Source organism: Opisthorchis viverrini, assembly GCF_000715545.1.
Source record: "Opisthorchis viverrini unplaced genomic scaffold opera_v5_37, whole genome shotgun sequence".
Lineage (NCBI taxonomy): Eukaryota > Metazoa > Platyhelminthes > Trematoda > Opisthorchiida > Opisthorchiidae > Opisthorchis > Opisthorchis viverrini.
In genome coordinates, this window is record NW_008751693.1 from 372,889 (window position 1) to 393,233 (window position 20,345).

The 20,345-nt window shown below is 43.7% G+C and overlaps 2 protein-coding genes across 2 annotated transcripts in view; one reads left to right on the plus strand and one right to left on the minus strand.

The window, feature by feature from the left end:
* Positions 1-20,345, minus strand: part of T265_02819 (hypothetical protein) — a gene marked incomplete at both ends in the record, with an annotated part of 68,627 nt that overhangs the window by 43,295 nt on the left and 4,987 nt on the right. Inside the window, 3 exons of the mRNA XM_009167163.1 lie at positions 183-448; positions 7,936-8,173; positions 9,143-9,321. Coding sequence (XP_009165427.1) covers positions 183-448; positions 7,936-8,173; positions 9,143-9,321 — 683 coding nt within the window. The remainder of the gene's footprint in view (positions 1-182; positions 449-7,935; positions 8,174-9,142; positions 9,322-20,345) is intronic.
* Positions 10,312-19,916, plus strand: T265_02818 (hypothetical protein; the record flags this gene model as incomplete). The annotated part of the gene is made up of 3 exons (XM_009167162.1): positions 10,312-10,509; positions 19,045-19,176; positions 19,680-19,916. 3 exons carry the CDS (start codon positions 10,312-10,314, stop codon positions 19,914-19,916), a joined length of 567 nt encoding a protein of 188 aa, XP_009165426.1.

Consider the following 20,345-nt stretch of genomic DNA (forward strand, 5'->3'; position numbering starts at 1 on the left):
TATTGATCGTACGTGGTTTGTGATGGAGATAACATATACCTACCATCGCTAATTACTAAACGAGAGGTGGACACGGTCCAGATTTCTCTGTAACACCAACGACATGACAAAGTCCCGGTTGTGCATTGACAAAAACCGAACGGCTTCATGCATCAAGCTACAATATCATCGGATAAACTCACAACAAGTTTTTTGCTCAACTGAAGGTTATCACTGGTATTTTCTGAAGCAGGAAGGCTTTGAATCCATTGGTCCACCCAGTCAAGATTCTGGGTGAGGCTGGTCGGTTGAGGTGTGTGAGTACGCTCAGGATTGGAAAATTGACTAGGTTGATGTGCGGATGCTTTTCCAAGACCTGCAGACTGCAGGAGATCCAACTTGTTGGGAGACTCGAAAGCCCCTTCATATGAGTGTATAGATGGCCTTTTTGATATTCTGGTTGCGTCATCTCAAAAGAAAGAAGAAATTGAATGTATGGGTCCAGCAAGTCCTTCATTTAATGGTGTTCTAAATACGTAAATTTCTGAAATTCGACAAAAAACGACATCACGCAGTTGGAACCAAAGAGCATAAACTAAGTGGTGGATTAGGCTTAAAACACCTAGTGTAATTAATAGAGTTGTAAATTCCTAGTAAAGTGCAAGTGTGGTTTATAGGGGACTATAATTTCGCTATCTGTGAACATGAGTTACAGAGGGAGAGAATATCCACTACCAGGGACCCCTGTATAAAATGGTGACATACTGTGGCTTGTTTGGACGTACGTCAATACGTTTCGAAAAGTTGAAGATTACGAAAGGTACAAAAAGAGGTATATAATTCCAAAGTTTGAGCATGTTGGTGAGGTGAAAAGAAAAGCTCAACGAAGGAGAAAAGTAACTTGATGGAGATAAAAAAAGCTGATGGTATGACTAAGAGTTTGTGGGAGAACGAGGACAAGCGTTATCTCGGAAGAGTGTTTTCCGTGGCAATGTCAAGAGAATGAACATCACCACTCAGAAAGCAGGTAAGGAGTGAGCCGATCGGATGGGTTGGGAAGAAGACGTCAGTTCGATCATAGGAAGAGATGAAGAATAGGAAATGCGGTTAGTTACAAATCAGAAAAAGCGGAGCGGAGAGATAAGAATGTGTGGTGACTTAGAGGGACCATAGTTTATTGCAGGTGAAATCCACTTAGAAATTTTAGTAGGATCGGTGGTAAGAATGCGGGTGGCCTTCATCCGGTCGTCATTTATGCGTACGGAAGTTGATCGCTCGAACGAGTAACATATGGAAAGTCGAAGCGGATAATCAACAGCATGAAGTTGGGAAACAAAGTACGGAGAAAAATGCTAATCAGTATGAAAAAATAAACTAGCGGTTGAAATTGATCCGTGAGGGCCGCCTGTGATGGAAAAGTCCCCTCCACATGCACCTTTGGCACATAATTCTCTGGAAGGGCGCCGTTCGAGTTCACCATGTTTGAACGAAGGTCATAGTCAGGATGCTTAGCAAAAAGTTCAGCGTTTTGGAATCCATCAAAAGCTTTTGAGCAATGCAATTCCACCATAATGGTAAAGGGAACAGGACCACACACGAAACGCACAGGCCAATAGAGTGGTCATGCACTGGTTGTACCCGAATTCAGGACGGTTTTCTCTTCAAGACTTCATCATCATCATCATCATCATCATCATCATCATCATCATCGACAGCATGACATCAGTGTTCAACACCGATGCTTCACTGCCGTACAACCATGACTTATTTGAAAGCCTTATTGTAAAGAAAAGAATAAAGGTGGATGGGGAAGGGACTTAGTGCTAGTTTAACACAATCATTCCGAGGTGACTACACCTCCAGACATTCACTCAGGCAATCTGGATAGAAACTGACAACAAGAACGCCACTGACATCGGTTGGCAGCCATATCTTGTAGTGTCTCCAACCAGGCACAGTGAGGATCACGCGGTCCCCATCCTGGAAGGCGAGTAGCACCGACAGCACCCAAGCGTTTCGTGATCTCCTTCATACTCCTCTGCCAGGTCATGGGTTGGCCACCTCTCTGTTTACGCCACTCCGAATTGGGCATGGAAAACAGTACTCTCTTCGGCAAACGATGGTTCGGCATACGTAACACATGTCTCAACCAACGCAGCTTCTGGTGCTGGGTACATTCTTCAATGGAAGTACCCGTTACACAACCGAAAACACGCTTTCTAACTGCCTCGTTACGGATTCGCTGACACCAACCCACACGAGCTATGGTTCTGAGAGAACGATTGTCGAACACCTGAAGACGTCTCAGGTCCGCTGCTCGAATAGGCCAAGTCTCACAGCCATACAACAAAACAGCCCGTACTGTAGCTTGATACACACGTCCCTTCAGATTCAGGGACAAACCATTCTGACGCCATAGGTGTCTCAAGTTAGCAAAGGCGGCCCGAGCCTTGCAGATTCGTCTCAATTATTACGAGAAAGAGCGTTTTAGATGTAGAATCTAAGGCTTCCCATCAAACCTCGCGGTACTTCTGCTTGTTCCATGTGGCCTTATCTGATGTAAGTTTACACAGGAACGCAGAGTGCTTGTAGATACACTCAGAACATATTTTATCCTTTCCATGAGTGCTAACAGAAGTAAGCATGGAGAAGTGAAACAATCACATAACTTATTATACGACGGTATGCTGACACTGAACACAAGACCATAAAACCGAAAATAGCCGATAATACGAAGCTGCGCACAGGTAGGCCTAGCATCATACTGACTCTGTGAATATAACACCAGGGTAACAATTTGCATTTTCACAAGAGACGTGGCTAGGTGAATGATAGTGGTAATGTTCTGGCTCCTATTTTCCCAAAACCAATACAGATGCGATTTAGTGGACTATTTTACATCCGCATCTTCATCCGTTAACCGAACACCGAATTTATCGGGCAAAATTCACATGGGAAAACTTACCGTCACCCAGACTGTTTCATAATAGCTTTGAAAAGCGCACCATCCGATACATTCATGAAGACTAATCTACAGGTTTTAGGTGGAGTTTTAATTTTCATCTGTCCACCAACTAATAACCCGGAAATTTCGTCCGGTTAATCAAAAAATCCTCGTAGAGGACACGATAACTGACAAAATGTGCTTGGAGTCCTGTTTCAAAGGTTGTGGTTGGATAAGGTTTTACCTTTACTTTATACTACTTTCTTATACAGGTAGTTAAGAAAAAATGTGGGGTGTAGCGTGGATGACGGTAGCGATCGGGTGTGAAGCTGAAGTGATTTGACCGATCGTATAGTGAATAAGTGGTATAGCAGGTGCTTAGAAGGAGTAGTTCCATTTAGTGCGGAGGTGCAATTGTTAGATTTTATGCATAGAATTCCATCTTATCTCTTCGGTCGAGCGGAGGTACTATCGATTAGAGCTCGAGAAAGCTCAGTAGTGACGGCGTCAGTTTAATGACCGGAAGGTTTTTTGTTCGAACCCAACCGAAGCATCCCAACTGCCCCCGTTTGGGATTAGGCAGCCTGACGGTATCCCATTGCTGACGTCTTCTTCCGCTGGCATGGGGCCTGGGTACCGAAAGGGTGCTACAGCTGAATGATTACCTTTTTAATCTTATATCTTTCCACGTGCGCCTTGACAAAAGTAGACAAATGGAGAGTTTCGTTGAAGGCTGAATGATTCCTTTTTAATCTTATATCTTTCCACGTGCGCCTTGACAAAAGTAGACAAATGGAGAGTTTCGTTGAAGGCTATGGAGGTATAAACAGAAGAAATCGATTGCACACTTCTCCCAAGTCTCACAAACATGGTTTTATCATTCCATCGGATAGTACACGACACTTCAATACCATTCTAGCAAACAATCAGTCCAAATGACAATCTATTCATGTGTGGTAACAATTGGTGTGCTGGAAACAAGAACAACCCAGCAACGATTATCAGAGCGTCCATCGTCACTTTAATCTGGATTGACTGCATGCATGTGCCAGTTACTATTGACTCGGTTCTTAGATGAGTGAGGATGAGTGGGACTAGAATGTTGCAAGCTTCAGGGGTGGGCCATTTGTAATGTTCTTACCCCCAAAAGATGGATTACAACGAACAAATGTATTTTTAGATGGGGGTTCCCGTCTTTACATGAAACCAGTCTATTCTGAAGAACCAAGAAGCACTGCGCAATTGTTTTTTCCTTATTGGCAATCAGCAGCAGTGTGAACCTCATAAAACTCAATGGGATTTCAACTCCGTAACTTTTTGGCTAGCAGCTGAACGCTCAACCGTTCGGCCAAGGACGGGTGATCAGCAGCGTGATTAACTCGCACCAACACAATGTAGCATCGCTCATCCTTCAATCATGTGACCCCAATCACAGCCATACGTTGCTCCTGGAGCAATGACTTCTCAGATGGAAGTCCCACACATCCGATGAATTCTACTTCTACTGTCAGCCACTTGTAGACTGTTGATGGTGTGGGAGGATTTGGAAATTTCAATAGATATTTCGTCTTGTCATTGAATCCGATCTATGCTGGAAAGTCAAGGAACACTGTCCAGCTGGTTCGTCCCTATTGAGAATCATGGGTAGTGCGCGTCTCACGAAACTCCTGAGAGTCTCGATTTCGCGAACAGTTGGTTGAAACACTTAGTCACTCGACATCCAGCGGCTCATTACTCACTCGCATTGTGACCTAAGATCAACGCGATTTCAATGTTTGTTGCCCACCATGGTTGTATGGCAACTAAGCACCATGATGTCTTACTGGTGCATTGTTATCAGTGACGGCGATGATTTACAGATCAGTCACTGAACGAGCGCTGCAGTCACCGCTCTTAGAACACGGTCAGCAGTTTAAACCCGAGGCTTAGAGTAGTATTTTCTCTGTTTTATTCATAAGCTCGTAGATGATATGGGGAGTGACTCGAAATATGATTTAAAATAAGCGATTTTTGCAATGAGGATAAGAAACCCATCACACTGAACTCGTGCATATGGGGATAATGTGGAATGTTCAGATTTCATAAGACGATCTTGATACTTCTTACAGGGTCACTAAATGATCGGGTACCAAAGGAGTCACTTAAATCAATGTGAATAAAATAACAACTCGCTTTAAGAAATAGAACATGAGTTAAACTTGAATTAGATTTTTGCAGCAACATACGTATGAAATAATTGAGCCAAAGGAGTAAATTTTGTTCACTTCCTGTATTACTCTGTCGGCACAGGAAACAGTAGGATATCCTAGTCCCTTGATAAAAAAGTAATTTAAGGGGCTGGTACAAGTGCTGGCGAAGCTCACAACTGGTTTATTCACTGTCGAGGCCATTGTTCCTGCCTCATGAGCAATCAATTTCAGACTTACTTTATATTTGAACACCAGATCGAAAGTTTCACTAGGCAAGCCTATTGATCACCGAGACCGCTTGGTTACATGCGGCACCCTAGGTAGAGAGTTTCACAGTAGCTTGAGCTAAATTATGTCCGTGGGACCCAGTCATAAACTGCTTGTTAAAATTGAAGTTAGCTCAACATCTTGGCCACTAACCAAATCTTTCATTCATCGAAAAGAGTAAAACAAAAATCAGACCACTATTGACGAAGCAGTGTTTGTAGCCCCCGTCCCCTTTTTGGGACGGACGTCTCATCAGGCCGCTCATCTCGGAGGTGTTTACGACTCAAACTCCATCAACTGTTAACCACGTTTAAATGTCTCCCATTGATCCGTTTTTCTATCTGAAGCAAAAACCTGGCTACTGCTACTGCTGCTGCACGCTTTGGGATAGTCACAATCTGCATTTATGCGCATCACATGCAAGAATCTTAAACAGAGCAAGCTCAAACAGACAGGTGCTATATTAATATGGTTACGTCAGGTGCAACTCTGTAAGTGCGCCTTTTTATCTGTCCCTCACACTTTCAGTCAAAAATCAGTAAGTGTTGAAGCCAATAACATTTCTGTGCAGAACTTTTAACGTCAACATCGCCACAGCTGATGAGCAACAGCTAGTCACGTTTATTGTGCCAAGTGGCAATGCCAACCAACTTCTGGTGAAGTTTACGCATGGATGGCGATGGAAGTTAAATTGCCAAAGGTTGTAGAGCGAAGAGTCGTTGGATAGTGACAATGACAGCTGTGTGCAGAAGCGGAAAACTTCCAAACGCGGTTTCTCTAGCTACCTCGCGCCTTACAAAAAACAACTCTAAATTACAAGCTAAGCCATCGCGATACGACTACTTGACAATTCTGCCACGAATTTTTCTAATTTTACGCCGCCCTACCACCACATTATACATAGCCGAACTATCGGTCTGCATTATTTTCAGACCAGCTCAATTTAATGGTGTTTCCTTGTACAGTCTTCATCGTATCAAAGACAAAGACAGCAAAGACAAACACAAAAATAGCCCTCTCCGGAAAACAGAGTATGAAGGAGGAAGCATGAACCATCATCTCAGTCAAGCAAAGTCAAAGAAAAAAGATCGCAAGCTGACGCAGAGAGAAATACTACACAATCATCAACCTAAAAATGCCCATACAACCATGTGAGAATGAAAGTCTGTAAGATTTGAGTCAAGAGGAAAACCATCAGCATGTCAAAAAACATCTAATAGCGAGTAATGATGGTTGAAATGGATAGCTTACATGCCTTGCGTTTTTTAAGAACTGCAAATATCTCAAGGACCGATCGTATTTGCCTAAAGTAGGCTGTGTAAAAAGGGCTCATTTTTAGTTCTAGTAAAAAACCTGCTCAGTTGATTAGCGGTCGTTATGGGGGGTCACCTATTTGGAAGACAGCCTTGTAGGTGTATTGTGTATTCTCTTCCAGTAGAAGATGCCTAGTTAAACACAAAGTAGCTGCGTGAGTAGGTGATGAGACTTTACAGTAAAAACAGCACATAAATTGAAACACGTAATCGTGCTGAAGATTCAAGATATCATAAAGGCAACAACGTATATATGACAGTAGCATGGATACTTGTCGCTACCANATAAATTGAAACACGTAAGCCTGCTGAAGATTCAAGATATCATAAAGGCAACAACGTATATATGACAGTAGCATGGATACTTGTCGCTACCAATGTACAGTATTTCTCAGGGTTCACCTCTCAGAAAAGTAAGTGTGTTTTGCTGGAGATTCTCAATCCCCGATTGACCACTTTGTTGAACTCCCATAAAACGCCTATACAATCATTTCAAATCACCAAAATACATGAATAGGAGTGCCGCTGAGGGCGATCCTTTAAAGGCCATATTGAAGAACGGTGTTTTGAATGTGACCACACGCGTGTGAAATTTTTGATGATAAATTGAGCCATGACGGAATGAAATTATTACAAAGAAATTGCAGTACCAACAGTATCGTTTTCTTGGCGTTAACAAAACAGGGGAACGACATAAATAAAAAGGATATATTTTAACTCTGGTTGTTCATTACCCGTCAAACTAGTTGTTATTAACGAAGAAAGTAGTGACGTTCAGCAATACCATTAAGATTCGAGTGCGAAGCACCGGCTAATGAAAGGATATGTAACAATCAATGATCTAAGTAAAGCATAGAAGTTGTGCAGCCACTGTAGCGACTTTTAAGACCATTATTACCATTAAGGGATGGCTTTTAGAAACTGGAGCAGTTCATAAGAGCGGAACAGTCGTAATCCATGCAATAAAACGATTATAGATTTTAAGCATTCACTAAAGGAGTGAACTACAGAGCACCGAAGGTGATTTATTTCATTGTGTTATTTTGTTATTATTTTTTATCCAAGATTATACGGACCAACATGATTTGGAGAATCAATTTGCGCTTCAAACGAGGCATGATAATTAGCATATATGTGAGGTGGTTAAAGCGCAAGCCATTTAATCAGACAAGTCTGTACCATGAAACGTGATCTTTACAGTGAAAACAGTCTTCTTCATTAGGAACTCGTATCATTTGCTCACTCAAATCAGATTTTGTGGCCAATGCACTAACAGGTCGGATTCTCTCTGGTTCCAACTGCTCCGCGTTTGCTGCTTTGACTCTAGATGTTCTGACTGGAGGGTTATAACAACGAAGACCTCGAAGTTTGGATGAAGCATTAGAGCGTATGGTGCGAGGAGAGAAGGGCTTCTCTTCAGTAAATCGGTGTTTGTGTGTCTGTAAAAGGTCACCAACCTCCGAATGCCGAATTCTGCTTTGCTGTAAAATAAAATAACATTGTTAAGCCCATTTAGCAGATTTTCGTTAAGTACTTGTCTCAGCTACACGCCTTCAAAAATGAATGCGCGATTCGTAAAATGTCTTCAGAAGGAATGGTTATAAAAAATGGCGGCGTTTCACCCTGAAAGACAGATATGGAATGGCAGGAGCAGGAAGGAAGGTACTAACAAGATTTGGCCAATAACGCTGGGCTTGGCAGTATTTTTTAAAGCGTGAGTTTACACATGCGTCTGCCTTCGCGGATATGTACTTTCTTCTACCGCCTATAGCACTTGCGGCATCAATGCCATACAATATATGTCAAATTATGCCCATCCATCTTACCGGGCCACTGCAAAACAGTACTAGTAGCTTATTTGTTTCAAGTAAGGAATGCTAAATATCTCATCTTTGTATGCACCAAAAACCTGGATATAATATCCACGTGGCTATTGTTACTATTACTACCTCTTGTCCAATCACTCGCACACAGGCGACGGTAAGTAAACGTGATACATTGAGAAAAGTCCTGAAATGACTGTGTTCCGTGTCATTAGTTGTAGTTCTGCTATAGAGCCACTACTTCATGAAGCCAAAACATAATGTAAGTCGTACTTTACTTGATGGTTCTGTCTATCACGCGGTTGCTGAACATGAAATTAAAAACAACCTGCCAAATAAATTGCATATACACAGGTTTAAGCTTTCATTCCGCTACCTGATGAGTCAAAATTAGTTTAATATACCGACCTCAGCCAACTGCCACGAAGCTAGGTGGTCGCAATCTTTGCCGATTGTCAGCTCACTACGGCGTGATATAGAGGAAGTGTAAGGGTAGTTACTCCACCTTCATCACAGAAAGATTTTGGGGATATCACGGAACTCGAACAATGATGGAGGAACGAAAAACGGTAGAAACAAGCCCGGGTCATGTTCTGACTGACATTGATTAGGGTGACAGTTTCTTACCGTGGAATGTGAAGTTCCTGGACGTCTTGCGGCAATAGGGGAATCATTTCCGCTTGGTCTGTCATCGAGTGATTCTCTAAGATATGTTGCGTTTAACAGCAGCTCGCTGGTGAATTTATGGTTCTCTGAAGGTTTGTTTCTGATGTAGGATCTAATTATCTGATCTACAGAAGGGTCGTCTGAAAATTTAGTCTTTATATACTGCACTTGCGTCGAATAGAAATTACATTTTTATTATTGGAGGTTCTTAGAATCTCATTGAGACACATGAAATGTGAAGAGCTTCTTGCATTCTTCTGATACCCTCTAGCTATAATTTTCGAGATTTATAGGCATTGCCACAAAAAGGTAAGCCACTTGTTGGATTGTTCCAGTATGAATATGGCAGTGTGGTATCCACGGCAGCTATGGAAAATCTGAATATGATAGAATTCAAGCACCTTTTACGTTTTGAAGCTTTCGATTATGTGCATTTAAATGTTGTTTCACGAGTATATGTGAAGAGACCATGGACCTTGTGGGAAAGACACCTGAATCGAAATAAAACGTATTTTTGCAAGATATACACGATACTTTGGACAAATACATTCCTTTTGTTTCTCCCTAAAATGGAATTAATAAACCGATGACAACCAGACAAACCAGACATAGCGCCCTTCGAGGGCTACCAAAGACGCTCGCTTTGATGCGGTCTAACAAACACCGGTAACCAGATTTTCTCAGTTCATTAAGCTAAGAAGATCAGGTGATATGGTCCGAAACCACCCTATGCCATCACAGAGCGTGTTGCGATGTATGAACTATTCCTAAACATTCCTAAATACTCCTAAATACTCCCTTCGGAACGTTACCAGACCAGATATTGCAAAGATACCACGGATTCACGGATTCACGGATTGATACACAGGATCGAGGCTTTTTCCCAAGTTTCCCGGGTCGGTTTTGTTCTTGTCGGTCAGTGGCTGTCGTTCACCTGAAAGGCACAAGTGAAAAAAGGGTGTAGCACTGCTCTTTATGTTCTCAGCGGGACAGTATGCTCGCCGGCGCGAGGATTCGCATAAATAAATGTCTAACAGTGCTGTAAATTGGGTTCGAGAAGGAGCGTGTACAACCGTCGAAGGAAGGTCATTCCACGCAGCTACTACCCGAAATGAAAAAAGTTTTGTCTAATGAATGTGTGTGCCCTGAGCTTGGACATTTTCAGATCACAGCACTCAGCTTCTCCCCCTATGTGTCATTACCGTATCGTGGATGGGATGACAACAGGCACACCTGTGAGAGAATCGGGCGTACCCGATGGGAAGACAGAGGTTGAATATCTCATCATTAACCGAATTAAACCACCTCAAATCTTACAGGATACGGTGGTGATTGCAGCACTCCTTCGCACCAGGTCTTGAGTCCTTACGACATGCTGATACCTTGGTCCTATTCTTATGCTGGTGTCCCAAGGTGATATTCTCCATCGTGAGTTGTTTCACAAAGTTTAGACTCGCAAAGCGGGACGGTGGAATACATACCATGTATAAAGTGAGGTTTCCATTTAAAAGCTCATTCCGGAGTGGTGTGTGAAACCTTCTGGATTTAACTGGTCTCCACTATACCGGATATACTGAACGGAGTCTTCATATCACCAGCAGTCAGAATTGCACCTGTAGGCAGGTTGTCTAGGCATAAAATAAAACACTGGTCTACGTACTGAACCTTGGAGTGCTGCAACCAGTGGCGTCGGTTTGAGCCAAGCGCTATTTACCGCTGCATGCCGACACTCCCTCCTCTGTTGGCTTCTACGCAACCAGTTCGTGTTGCACTTTATCAAAAACGCTGCTGAAGTCAATGGAATTTTGTCAGGATTGTTCCCACTAATAGACCAAATTGGCCAACTCGCTTAGACGTTAAAAAAATACTGAGGCCTTCTAAGGAGATGAAGAAGCACCGGATTGCTCTTAACGCACTTTTAGGGCGCAATCAAGCTGTTAGATGAACGGTCGTACATGGGTCTCAACCAAACACATATTCGTGTAGTCTTCGTATATGACACTTACTAATGTGGTACATAGTTCTACATTTCCATTAACCGGTCCCCAAATAGAAAATGCGACTGCGGGATGGTAATAAATCAAATAAATAAGTCAAATCAAAAAATAAATCAAAAATCAAGGCAACCTAAAGCTGTTTCACAGGGATTACCCTGCATTTAGTCCTACAGGAGCCTTTCTTTGATTCAAGTTAAGGCATGTAGGTCCAGACCCTGGTATGCACACATCTTGCTCAGCTCTCCCAGCTTTCAGCATCGTATCCTGAGGAGTACCAAACGGCGCGTATGTTTGAGCATGGGTTATCATCCCTATCCTAGAGAGTGAATATTGCTAAGATACGCTATGGTGCACAGCGTCACGTAGTTATCGTCGGTGTTAAACGAGGTCTGAAATGGTCCGTCAGTTGGCATTATGAATTTTCACGCTGCCCGCTTTTGTCAGGTGTCATGCTTCTTCGTGCTTGCCGTAATCGCCAGATGACGAGGTCTTAAGGCATTTCTGGGAAATCCAACGTTCAAGATACTAAGCCAACCACCGTTGCATTCGGTTATGTTTAAGTTATCGGGTCCAGTGGGCGCAGTTACTCCGGGATTCCCACCGAAGGTAACCGATAACCACCTGGTGTTACAGCAATCTCCGCAGTCACAAAAGGCTTCAATCGCCTGGATCTTAGCAACAGCGCCATCAACCTTAGCTCCCGTAGCATCAGTTCATTTTTTAAATTTGCCGGGTAGTTAGAAATTTAAATCGTATACGTCCACGAAAAAGAAGGATCCAGTGGATGTCTGTAAGCCAAGGGAGTATCCATGCGGCAAGGTCCATAGTTCATTCAGCCCGTTCTTGATAAACCGTGCATTAGCGATCAAGACATAAAACGTACATTATCCATTAGCATTAGGCCCTGTGTTAACCGACCTTCAGTTGACTCGGGGGTTGTTCGCCATGCAAAGATTTGAGGTCCACAAATAAGCATCGTCTGTCCATTCTCCGCTTCTCGTGCGTTTGACGGCTTCTTTTTCGGATCTGATATTTCAGAGATAGGTCCAAAAGAGACTAAAAAATCTGCTAGTCGATATGCCTACTAAAATACATGCTTAAAACCCCATATGTAATTGACGAACCCCCCATTAGAAGCACCGTGCACAGCCCAAAGGCAGCTTAAGGAAGGACTACGATGCCCGGGATGATAAGCAATCCTCACGTGTCATTCGTAAATGTGCGCATTACACCGTGTTTAAACGTCCGTCGCACAATTTTGGCTTGCCTTTAAGGTCTACATCGTTTTATACCTCATACTTCAGTATTATGCGTTTTCGACTTTTCTAAAGTCTACCATTACAATCGAAGGTGCACCAAGCTAAGTCAGCTTTTTAGCTTCATTCTAAATCGCTAATATTTCAAACCAAAATATAAAAAGTCCGTTGTGGTTCTACTTTACACAGTGAAGGCTGATCTTTACGGTGTACGGAGACCCGTCTAAGTTCCCAGAGGCGGGCTCTCTGTTTTGGAGACCAAAACTGAAGCTGTTGTGAATTCCTTATTTCGCTAGGACCGAACGATCAGGTATAGGCAAAGTGGGGTGAGTTCACTCAGGTACACAGTGGCACTCCGAAATATAAAAATGCAACGGTTTACTATGACATGCAGCTAGAGGTCAAGAATTGAAGCGATGCGGCATACAGGATTTCGGTTTGCCCGAAGACATCTTGTACACAGCCTGTCGACTAATCTATTTGCGAACACTCTGATGATTAAGTTAACCCAATTTTGGTGGTTCACTACTGAAAATTCAGCCTCAAACTTCATTACTATCTAGAGTATTCACATGACGTTTTCCTCCACAGTTTTATTCAAAGCACATGAATTTACGTCTGTTGACACGTCTTCTTACGTCCACAGGATTATTCCGACTGGAGATGACATCTTTGGATCGCGTTTTAGGCCAGACAGTGCGTTATTCAGTTATTCACCTTGACTACTTCAGCCTCCGCAATGTGATCAGTAAGCAAAATGCTACTTGTGTGATCTGTAATCGGCTAAATCAGGAGGTTAATAACAATCAAGACGGAAAGAAGTTAGCGGCGGTATTGTTGTGGCGAGGTCCGTATACATCGCACGACTTTCTCTGCTAAGCAAACCTCCTTGAAAACCGGGTTGAGAGCATTATTCACCCAAGTACCATGTCATTTAAAGGGGTACAGGAGAAGGTTTTATGAACGTGACTCCTGTCACGACCCCATGTGTTGTGGGCTCCGAGGCCGGAATTACGTATGAACGGTTTGCTGTTAATAGAACGCGCGAACATGGATAATTGGGTAGGGACATGGAGAGGCCTGACACGAAGCGCTTGGTGATGCGGTTGGTAACACCTATGCAAAGGAAAGAAGGCAGCATACAGCAACCGTCACTTCTGGTTTTAAGCCGTGGTATTTTTTCCGCAAAGTAAGCTTTAACTTCGTTACCCAGCCGCCTAAGGGTTTGATGGACAGCCATGAAAGTTTATGCGCTTATCTATCAGCCTTAAGTCAGTGAACATCATAAAAATATCAACTCAGTTAATGTTACTTGATTTTGGATCTCAAAATGTGTTGTATATTTCGGCTGTGTGGGAATTTGATGAAAAATACGAAATTTCTGTGGGGGCCGCTGGCATGTGAAGGAAAAAAATTATGGTCACTGTCCACATTAAAAGTTAAGTAGTGGAATTCAGTAGTTCGCTCTACTCATTTCTTCATATAAGGTTGAGGATGTCAGAAATGCAGACAAGATGCCTGGAAGCCAGAAAAATTGGTGTGCGGTTCTCACCCGAAACATTCCAAAAATCTAATAATAATGATACTGTTTATTTTTAGCTGATAAGTGGCATGTCTTCATGCATGGTCAAAATTGTGCGGTCGGAATAAAGGCACGACTGACGTCCGCGGCGTAAACGGAGCAGTCACACACATGGTGGGCGTTACCCGAAGCAGATGACACCACGACGCCCGAATCAGCGCGATCTAAACGCGGCGGATATAAGGGGCGGATAAACAATTGTGCTAGTGTTTTTTCACTCTTAGAGAACACGAAATTAAAGTATTGTAGGACAAAAATTCGAAGAGGGAAAGCAATGTCAGCGTGGTAAAACAAAACTGTGTGATTCTCCCTAATACGCGATGGAAAACTACAAATTTCACAATGTATGGAATCAGAATAACGAATCCGGAGAGGCAGCAGTGTTTCAAAGAACCGGTCGGCCAAGCGGAACTAAAACTAAACAAACTAAAACTAAAGCAATTTTTAGGACTGCATGGCCCTTGACAACTGAATTTATAGCCAGGGTCAACGGAAACATGAGCGTGGGCGATGGAGTGGATAAATTTGTATTGCGGATGAATGGTAGCTTCAATCTCAGCATTGCAGTGAACAATACAACCGTATAAACTCACAGGTGTCAGTAATATTGACTTGTGTGGAGGACAAACTGAAACTGCGCCGAGATTGTTACAACTAATTATTGCGTCGAGCAAATTATAAAAAACTCGTTCCAGGTGAGGTTGGGGCCAAGTAAGCAGTTTGCTTAGATTTTTGGCCGGGACTTTGAGAAACAGAATAGTTGTGGATATGCTGTGGGACTGAGCATGGCAGTGTCATTTCATCATTGCAGTGAAGTACTTTGGTTTCCGGATGGCCTCACAACAGACACCAGGGTTAAGGTGATCGGACCGGGATGTGCAATTTCGTAGGCAGCGGAGCTTGGGTTAACCATGGGCATCCACATTCTTCCTCTCAAGCCGCTGAAGAATCACAGGCGACTTCGGTTCATTTAGAAGTCAGTATAGATGTAAGGCAGTGATGGAATGCGTCCACAGGGGGCGTTCGAACCAGCAAAGGACTAAATGGGACATGGTAGGAGTAGATTTGTGCTGAGCATCCTAGCAATAAAGGATTCGCTAAGCTATCAGAGTGCAAGAGGAACAGAACAAACCAGTTTGAGTGCCCTTCAGTTAAGGGATTGGGAAGCGTACTCAAATAACGCTGCAATAGGCTAGCATTATTGTTAAGGCTGTGTCTTGTGTTTTCCAGGAATGAGGGCGTAAGGCCGGGGAGATATGGTATTTGCGTAAATTTCTCTAACTGGGTAGGGAGTTAACCGGCGTGGTAACAAGTGAAGGGTTAGTCACTAGGGTAGCGAGCATAGAGAACAGCAGTTGGCGGCTGGGGTAAGTCAAACACGGGGCTGTTGTAATCTGTAGTGTCATCAGAAATACTCCATTGTGCGGAGGCGATGTGATGAGGACCATTGGACACATAAAACTGTTGAATATAGGTGACGAAGAACTGCTGTTAGCTTCGATCAATAAGTGGTGCATTGCGAATAAGCCCACAGACGCTAGCTATGAATAGTGAAGCTAGTCTTGAGAAGTTTATTCCATATTTATTTATTTATTTAGTTATTTAATGAAGGTCACTCTTGGCAGCCGAAACGTCGGATTACAAAGTCTTTTTTGCTACACTGTGTTTTGACATTAAAAATTCCATATGTGACTCTTCACGGAGCAGTAGAGGGGAACGTGCATGTTATTTTTGGTTAACGAAGTGAACTTGATGCGGTGCATTCAAAACTAATTTGAAACTGGCGGTGGAGTTGCGCATTGGTGTAAGTCGTTGGCGTTGCATAATATGGCCAAACCATCACAAGTAGTCTTACAACAAAGAAAGTGTCGTAGTTCCATCATGGCGTTGCCAGATGAATTACAACCGGGCCAAGTCCAAATCGGCAACTTAAACATAAAAACAGTGTTTTTTAAGGATTGTCTGAATTAAGAGCCGGCCTCTCAGTCATCGGTGATGGGTGAAGCCCCCCTGACAATGAAACTGTGGCTGGTACGCGAACGGATCATGCTGCCGCTGAATAGGACAACCGTTCTAGCGCAGATTGTACATCGATAAAGCATCCAAGCTACCAGATATTTGATCCTGTCGGGAAAACCATGGCAATAAAGCAGCTTAGTAAATTTTAACAAGCATACAGCCAGGAGACGCTAGAAAGCGCAGTTTGCAGCTACCAGCTGGGTAGCGGGAATAGAATAACTATGTTCAGAGCAAGTAAAACATAGCTAAACAAGAACATCATTGCTGTAGGCCAACATATCAAGCAAAGGCGCACCGCAATGTTATGTCTGCACGCTTAATCGGCTGTATAGCCCCCAAAAAATGTCATTTATTGCGCACCATTTTGCGCATAATGCCCACTTAGGAATGAGGAAATCCAACTTCGATTTGGATTATGTTAAATTGAGCCAGGCAAAATGACGCGGGATTGTATAGACATCCTCTAGTGAGCGCTGAAATTGTTTTGGCGGAATAAGGCACATGAAGTAGTCGGGCAGATTAGAGCCGGTCTAATTGGGTGCACATGTGGGAGCCTCAGGTTAACGCCATATGGTAGTAGCTGTCAAAGTCCACTGACCGAGCGCTGGCATCCGAATGGAAATTGTATCTTTTTTTAATGCGCCAAACTCAACTCCGTCCATCATGGGAGCGAAATCCAATTTAAGGGTAAACAAGGTGAAAAATTTGCCGATTTCATTTGAGTAATGGGGTATTTACCAAATATATTTTGTCCGCTGAGTGCAAAGTAATGATATCAGCAAGACTTTGTTGCGGTCAACGTAGGATTTAGGTTAGAGATTAGTTAGTGTAACTGTGGGGTGCCCTGGGACGGAACCTAAGACGCCGCCCGTCGAGTGGGTGGTGAACTGAACTGGAATTGAAGTCTGCGAAACGCAGCAAGGAGTACTAGGGCCGGTTGGCTGGATGATAGGTTTTTCTAGGTCATGAAGTTGTGTCAGGTTTGATTATTTGCGACCCTGTTTGATGCCGGCTCTTTTTGATGTTACACCAAATCCTTTGAACTGGATGCTGAAGGGCCAGGTCCAGGTTCGTCAGGCCCTACCGGTTCCAGCATGTTGCTAGACATCTGCATTAAAAAAGGTTGTGAGCAAAATACTGTCAGTAACGCTGTGGGTGCTTATTGCTCTCGTCACATTCGTTCATGAGAAATTGCTGATAGGCAGTTTAATGGTTAAAAACAGTGCTGTGTGCACAACTTTAAACATCACTGGCGGCAGAATTTGTCAATAAATAAATAACCTTCACCCCACATCGTACAAGCACAGTCGCCTCCTCAAAACACCACCAATTTTCGCAAAGTCGTGAATGAGCCGAGACTCAATGCAATGAAAATCAACTGACACGTCCAGTGCTAACGTAGCCATGTAGCGTCCATGGGAATCGCTCTAGGGTGCACCGCGAATCAGGAAGTGATCATACTCAGGAAGCATATTTGACACACTGACAAAATATTCTCCAGTCGACAAAAATGCGTGATGTATGGAGCCATATTGAGCAACAAATAGGGGGGACCTGCAAAAAGTAACAAACTAGCCAAAGAAAATAAATTGACGGCAACCACCAGACAAGCTCGGCAGCCATTTAACTTCAAGGTAGTCAGTCAGCAAATTAGCACAAATGGGAAACGGACCAAGGAAACCGGAGAAGTTCAAGAGTTGCCAAAGCGACTCGCAAGTGGCAAACCGCAGCGCATCAAACTTTTGAACATATTATGGCCCATAGACCCTGGAGGTTTTCCAAGGGATAAACCAAACACGAAGAATACCGAAAATCACAGAACCTATGAATGCGGGAGATCAAAGAAGGATACTTACTCAGCAAAGCGCTTCTCAACTTGTGGGAGAATATTTCCACGTCAATAGTCCGGTTTGGTAAACAGACCAAAATAGTGATCACCAACCGATAAGAGCGGGTTGCGTTGTAAAAACGGCACCCACAAAATGCACCAAAGGCCATTCGCAATCACACTGTTAATTGTGAAATACCCAATTTTGTGTATGAAATTCTTTCATAATATTCATCTCCAAAGCATCATGGAAATAGTTGGTAGCTGCTCAGCTACTGCGGAGCGTTGTATTTCCCTGTAGTGTGCTAAAACCAAAAACAACGCCAGCTAATTTATAAGATTATTTGAAAGAATTCAAAATATACTATCACCCAATAGGAATCCATACAAAATGCTTGGTTAAACTGTGCAAAGTGCGCACGTAGCTAGATGTGGAAAAATCGAGCAAACACATGAAATTAATTGAGCCGGTTTTGTTACAGGGTTTCAAAAATGTGACTTCATTGATTTTGTTGACCGATGAAGTAACCGATTCCACCATGCCCTTTGAAACGTAGTTAAAAACGCTTTCAGATACTCCAAACAATCGCACACACCATGCCGAACACCCCATGACTCATGCCTCATTGGTCCGGCATTTTTGTTTTTCCCAATCTGCGATTAATTATCATGAAATGAGTAAGTCTCCCTGGTTCCGCCTTCCTCACCGATGCGGTGTTTCCTATCACGTTCAGGTGGTAACGGCCTCATCGTGCATCAACTGGTATCCTCCCTACCATGATCGGGTAACCACAGACGCCTCCAAAGGCCCCTCAGCCGCATGAAGTGTTACCCGGCCCGCGCACACTGGACCTTAAAGTAATGTGATGGTTTATTTAATTCCTCGACCCGTTGAGCTATATTGGGGAAGTCTGCTCGACACTCGCAGAGTCCCCCACACCAGGTGCGTTAATGGCTAGACGTACACAGGTTCCTGGTTCTTCACGATGGGGGTGGAACATGTTTGGTCACTCGTTTTGTAAAAGCTGGAATGCAATCGCATTTCCCAACAAGAACCGCTGCGTTGCGGCCAAGCATTTGAGCAGCAGGCTTTGGCTGAGAACCCTAATCGCCCTGCCGCATAAAAAATGGAATACCTGTACAGGCAGACGATATTTTCGTCGTATGTTTGTTAGCCATAGCCGGTCCCAGAAGGGCAACTGAAACGCCTTGAGGACTTTGACAATCGTTTTCTCAGGAAGATAGCGCGTGTGGGCTGGCGTCGGAGAATCCGTGACGAGGGAGTTAGAAAACGAGCTTTCGTTTGTGTAACGGTACCTTCTATAAAAGCATATCTTCAACTGCGGAAGCCTCGTTTGTTAGTCTAGTGACGGTATTTTTCTCAGCTTAATTCTGCCTGTGAGCAGCTAATCTGGCGTACACGTCAAGATAACCACCAAAGGTGGACAAGGTATATTAACGCCCAAAACAAAGTCAGGAATGATTGTAAAGCGCTCCATATATATGGAGCAGGCTGCAACAGCTTTCTGGAAGTTCTGACGCCGCGGCATTGGCAACCGGCATTTGGCTGAAACTGGATCGTGGTTGACTGTGGGGTCCAGATTTCGACCAATCAGACCGCGGCGTGATGTCAGACCGGCAAGCGTCCCAATTTTTGGTCAATCTTTCTCATGACAGACTTCTTAGCCGTAGCAAGACCTGACTGCGGGCAGTAAAGCGGGGTCTGCGTGAATTGCTGCCCAGCATATGGGCTATCTACTGCGTACGGCAAACTACCGTTTGATGAAGAGAGTGCTGTATTCCTTTTCCATTTCAGAGTAGCCGGAGCAGAGAGGTGGCCAGTCCTTGCGCTGGCAGAGCAGAGATGTTATGCAACGCTCGGGTGCTGTCGGTGTTACTCTCCTTCCAGGACGGGGACCGCGTGATCCTCGTTGCGCCTGGTTGGAGACACTGTAAGATATGGTTTCTAACCGATGTCAGTGGCGATATTGTCAGTTTCTATCCCTTCCCCATCCATCCTTATTGCTTTCTTCACAATAAGGCTTTCAATTAAATCATGGTTGTACGCCAACGAATCATCGGTGTTGAACAGTGATGTCATGCTGTCGATGATTATCATGATGATGCTTACTCATCGCGAAGAGACTGGACCTGATTAAGGTGTAACGGTTTGCGTAACTCACGGATTCACGGATTGATACACAAACGGTTTGCGTCACGGATTCACGGATTGATACACAGGATCAAGGCTTTTGCCCAAGTTTCCCAGGTCGGTTTTGTTCTTGTCGGTCAGTGAGTGTCGTTCACCTAAAAGGCACAAGTGAAAAAAGGGTGTAGCACTGCTCTTTATGTTCTCAGCGCGGGGCAGGATGCTCGCCAGCGCGAGGATTCGCATAAATAAATGTCTAATAGTGCTGTAAATTGGGTTCGAGAAGGAGCGTGTACAACCGTCGGAGGAAGGTCATTCCACGCAGCTACTACC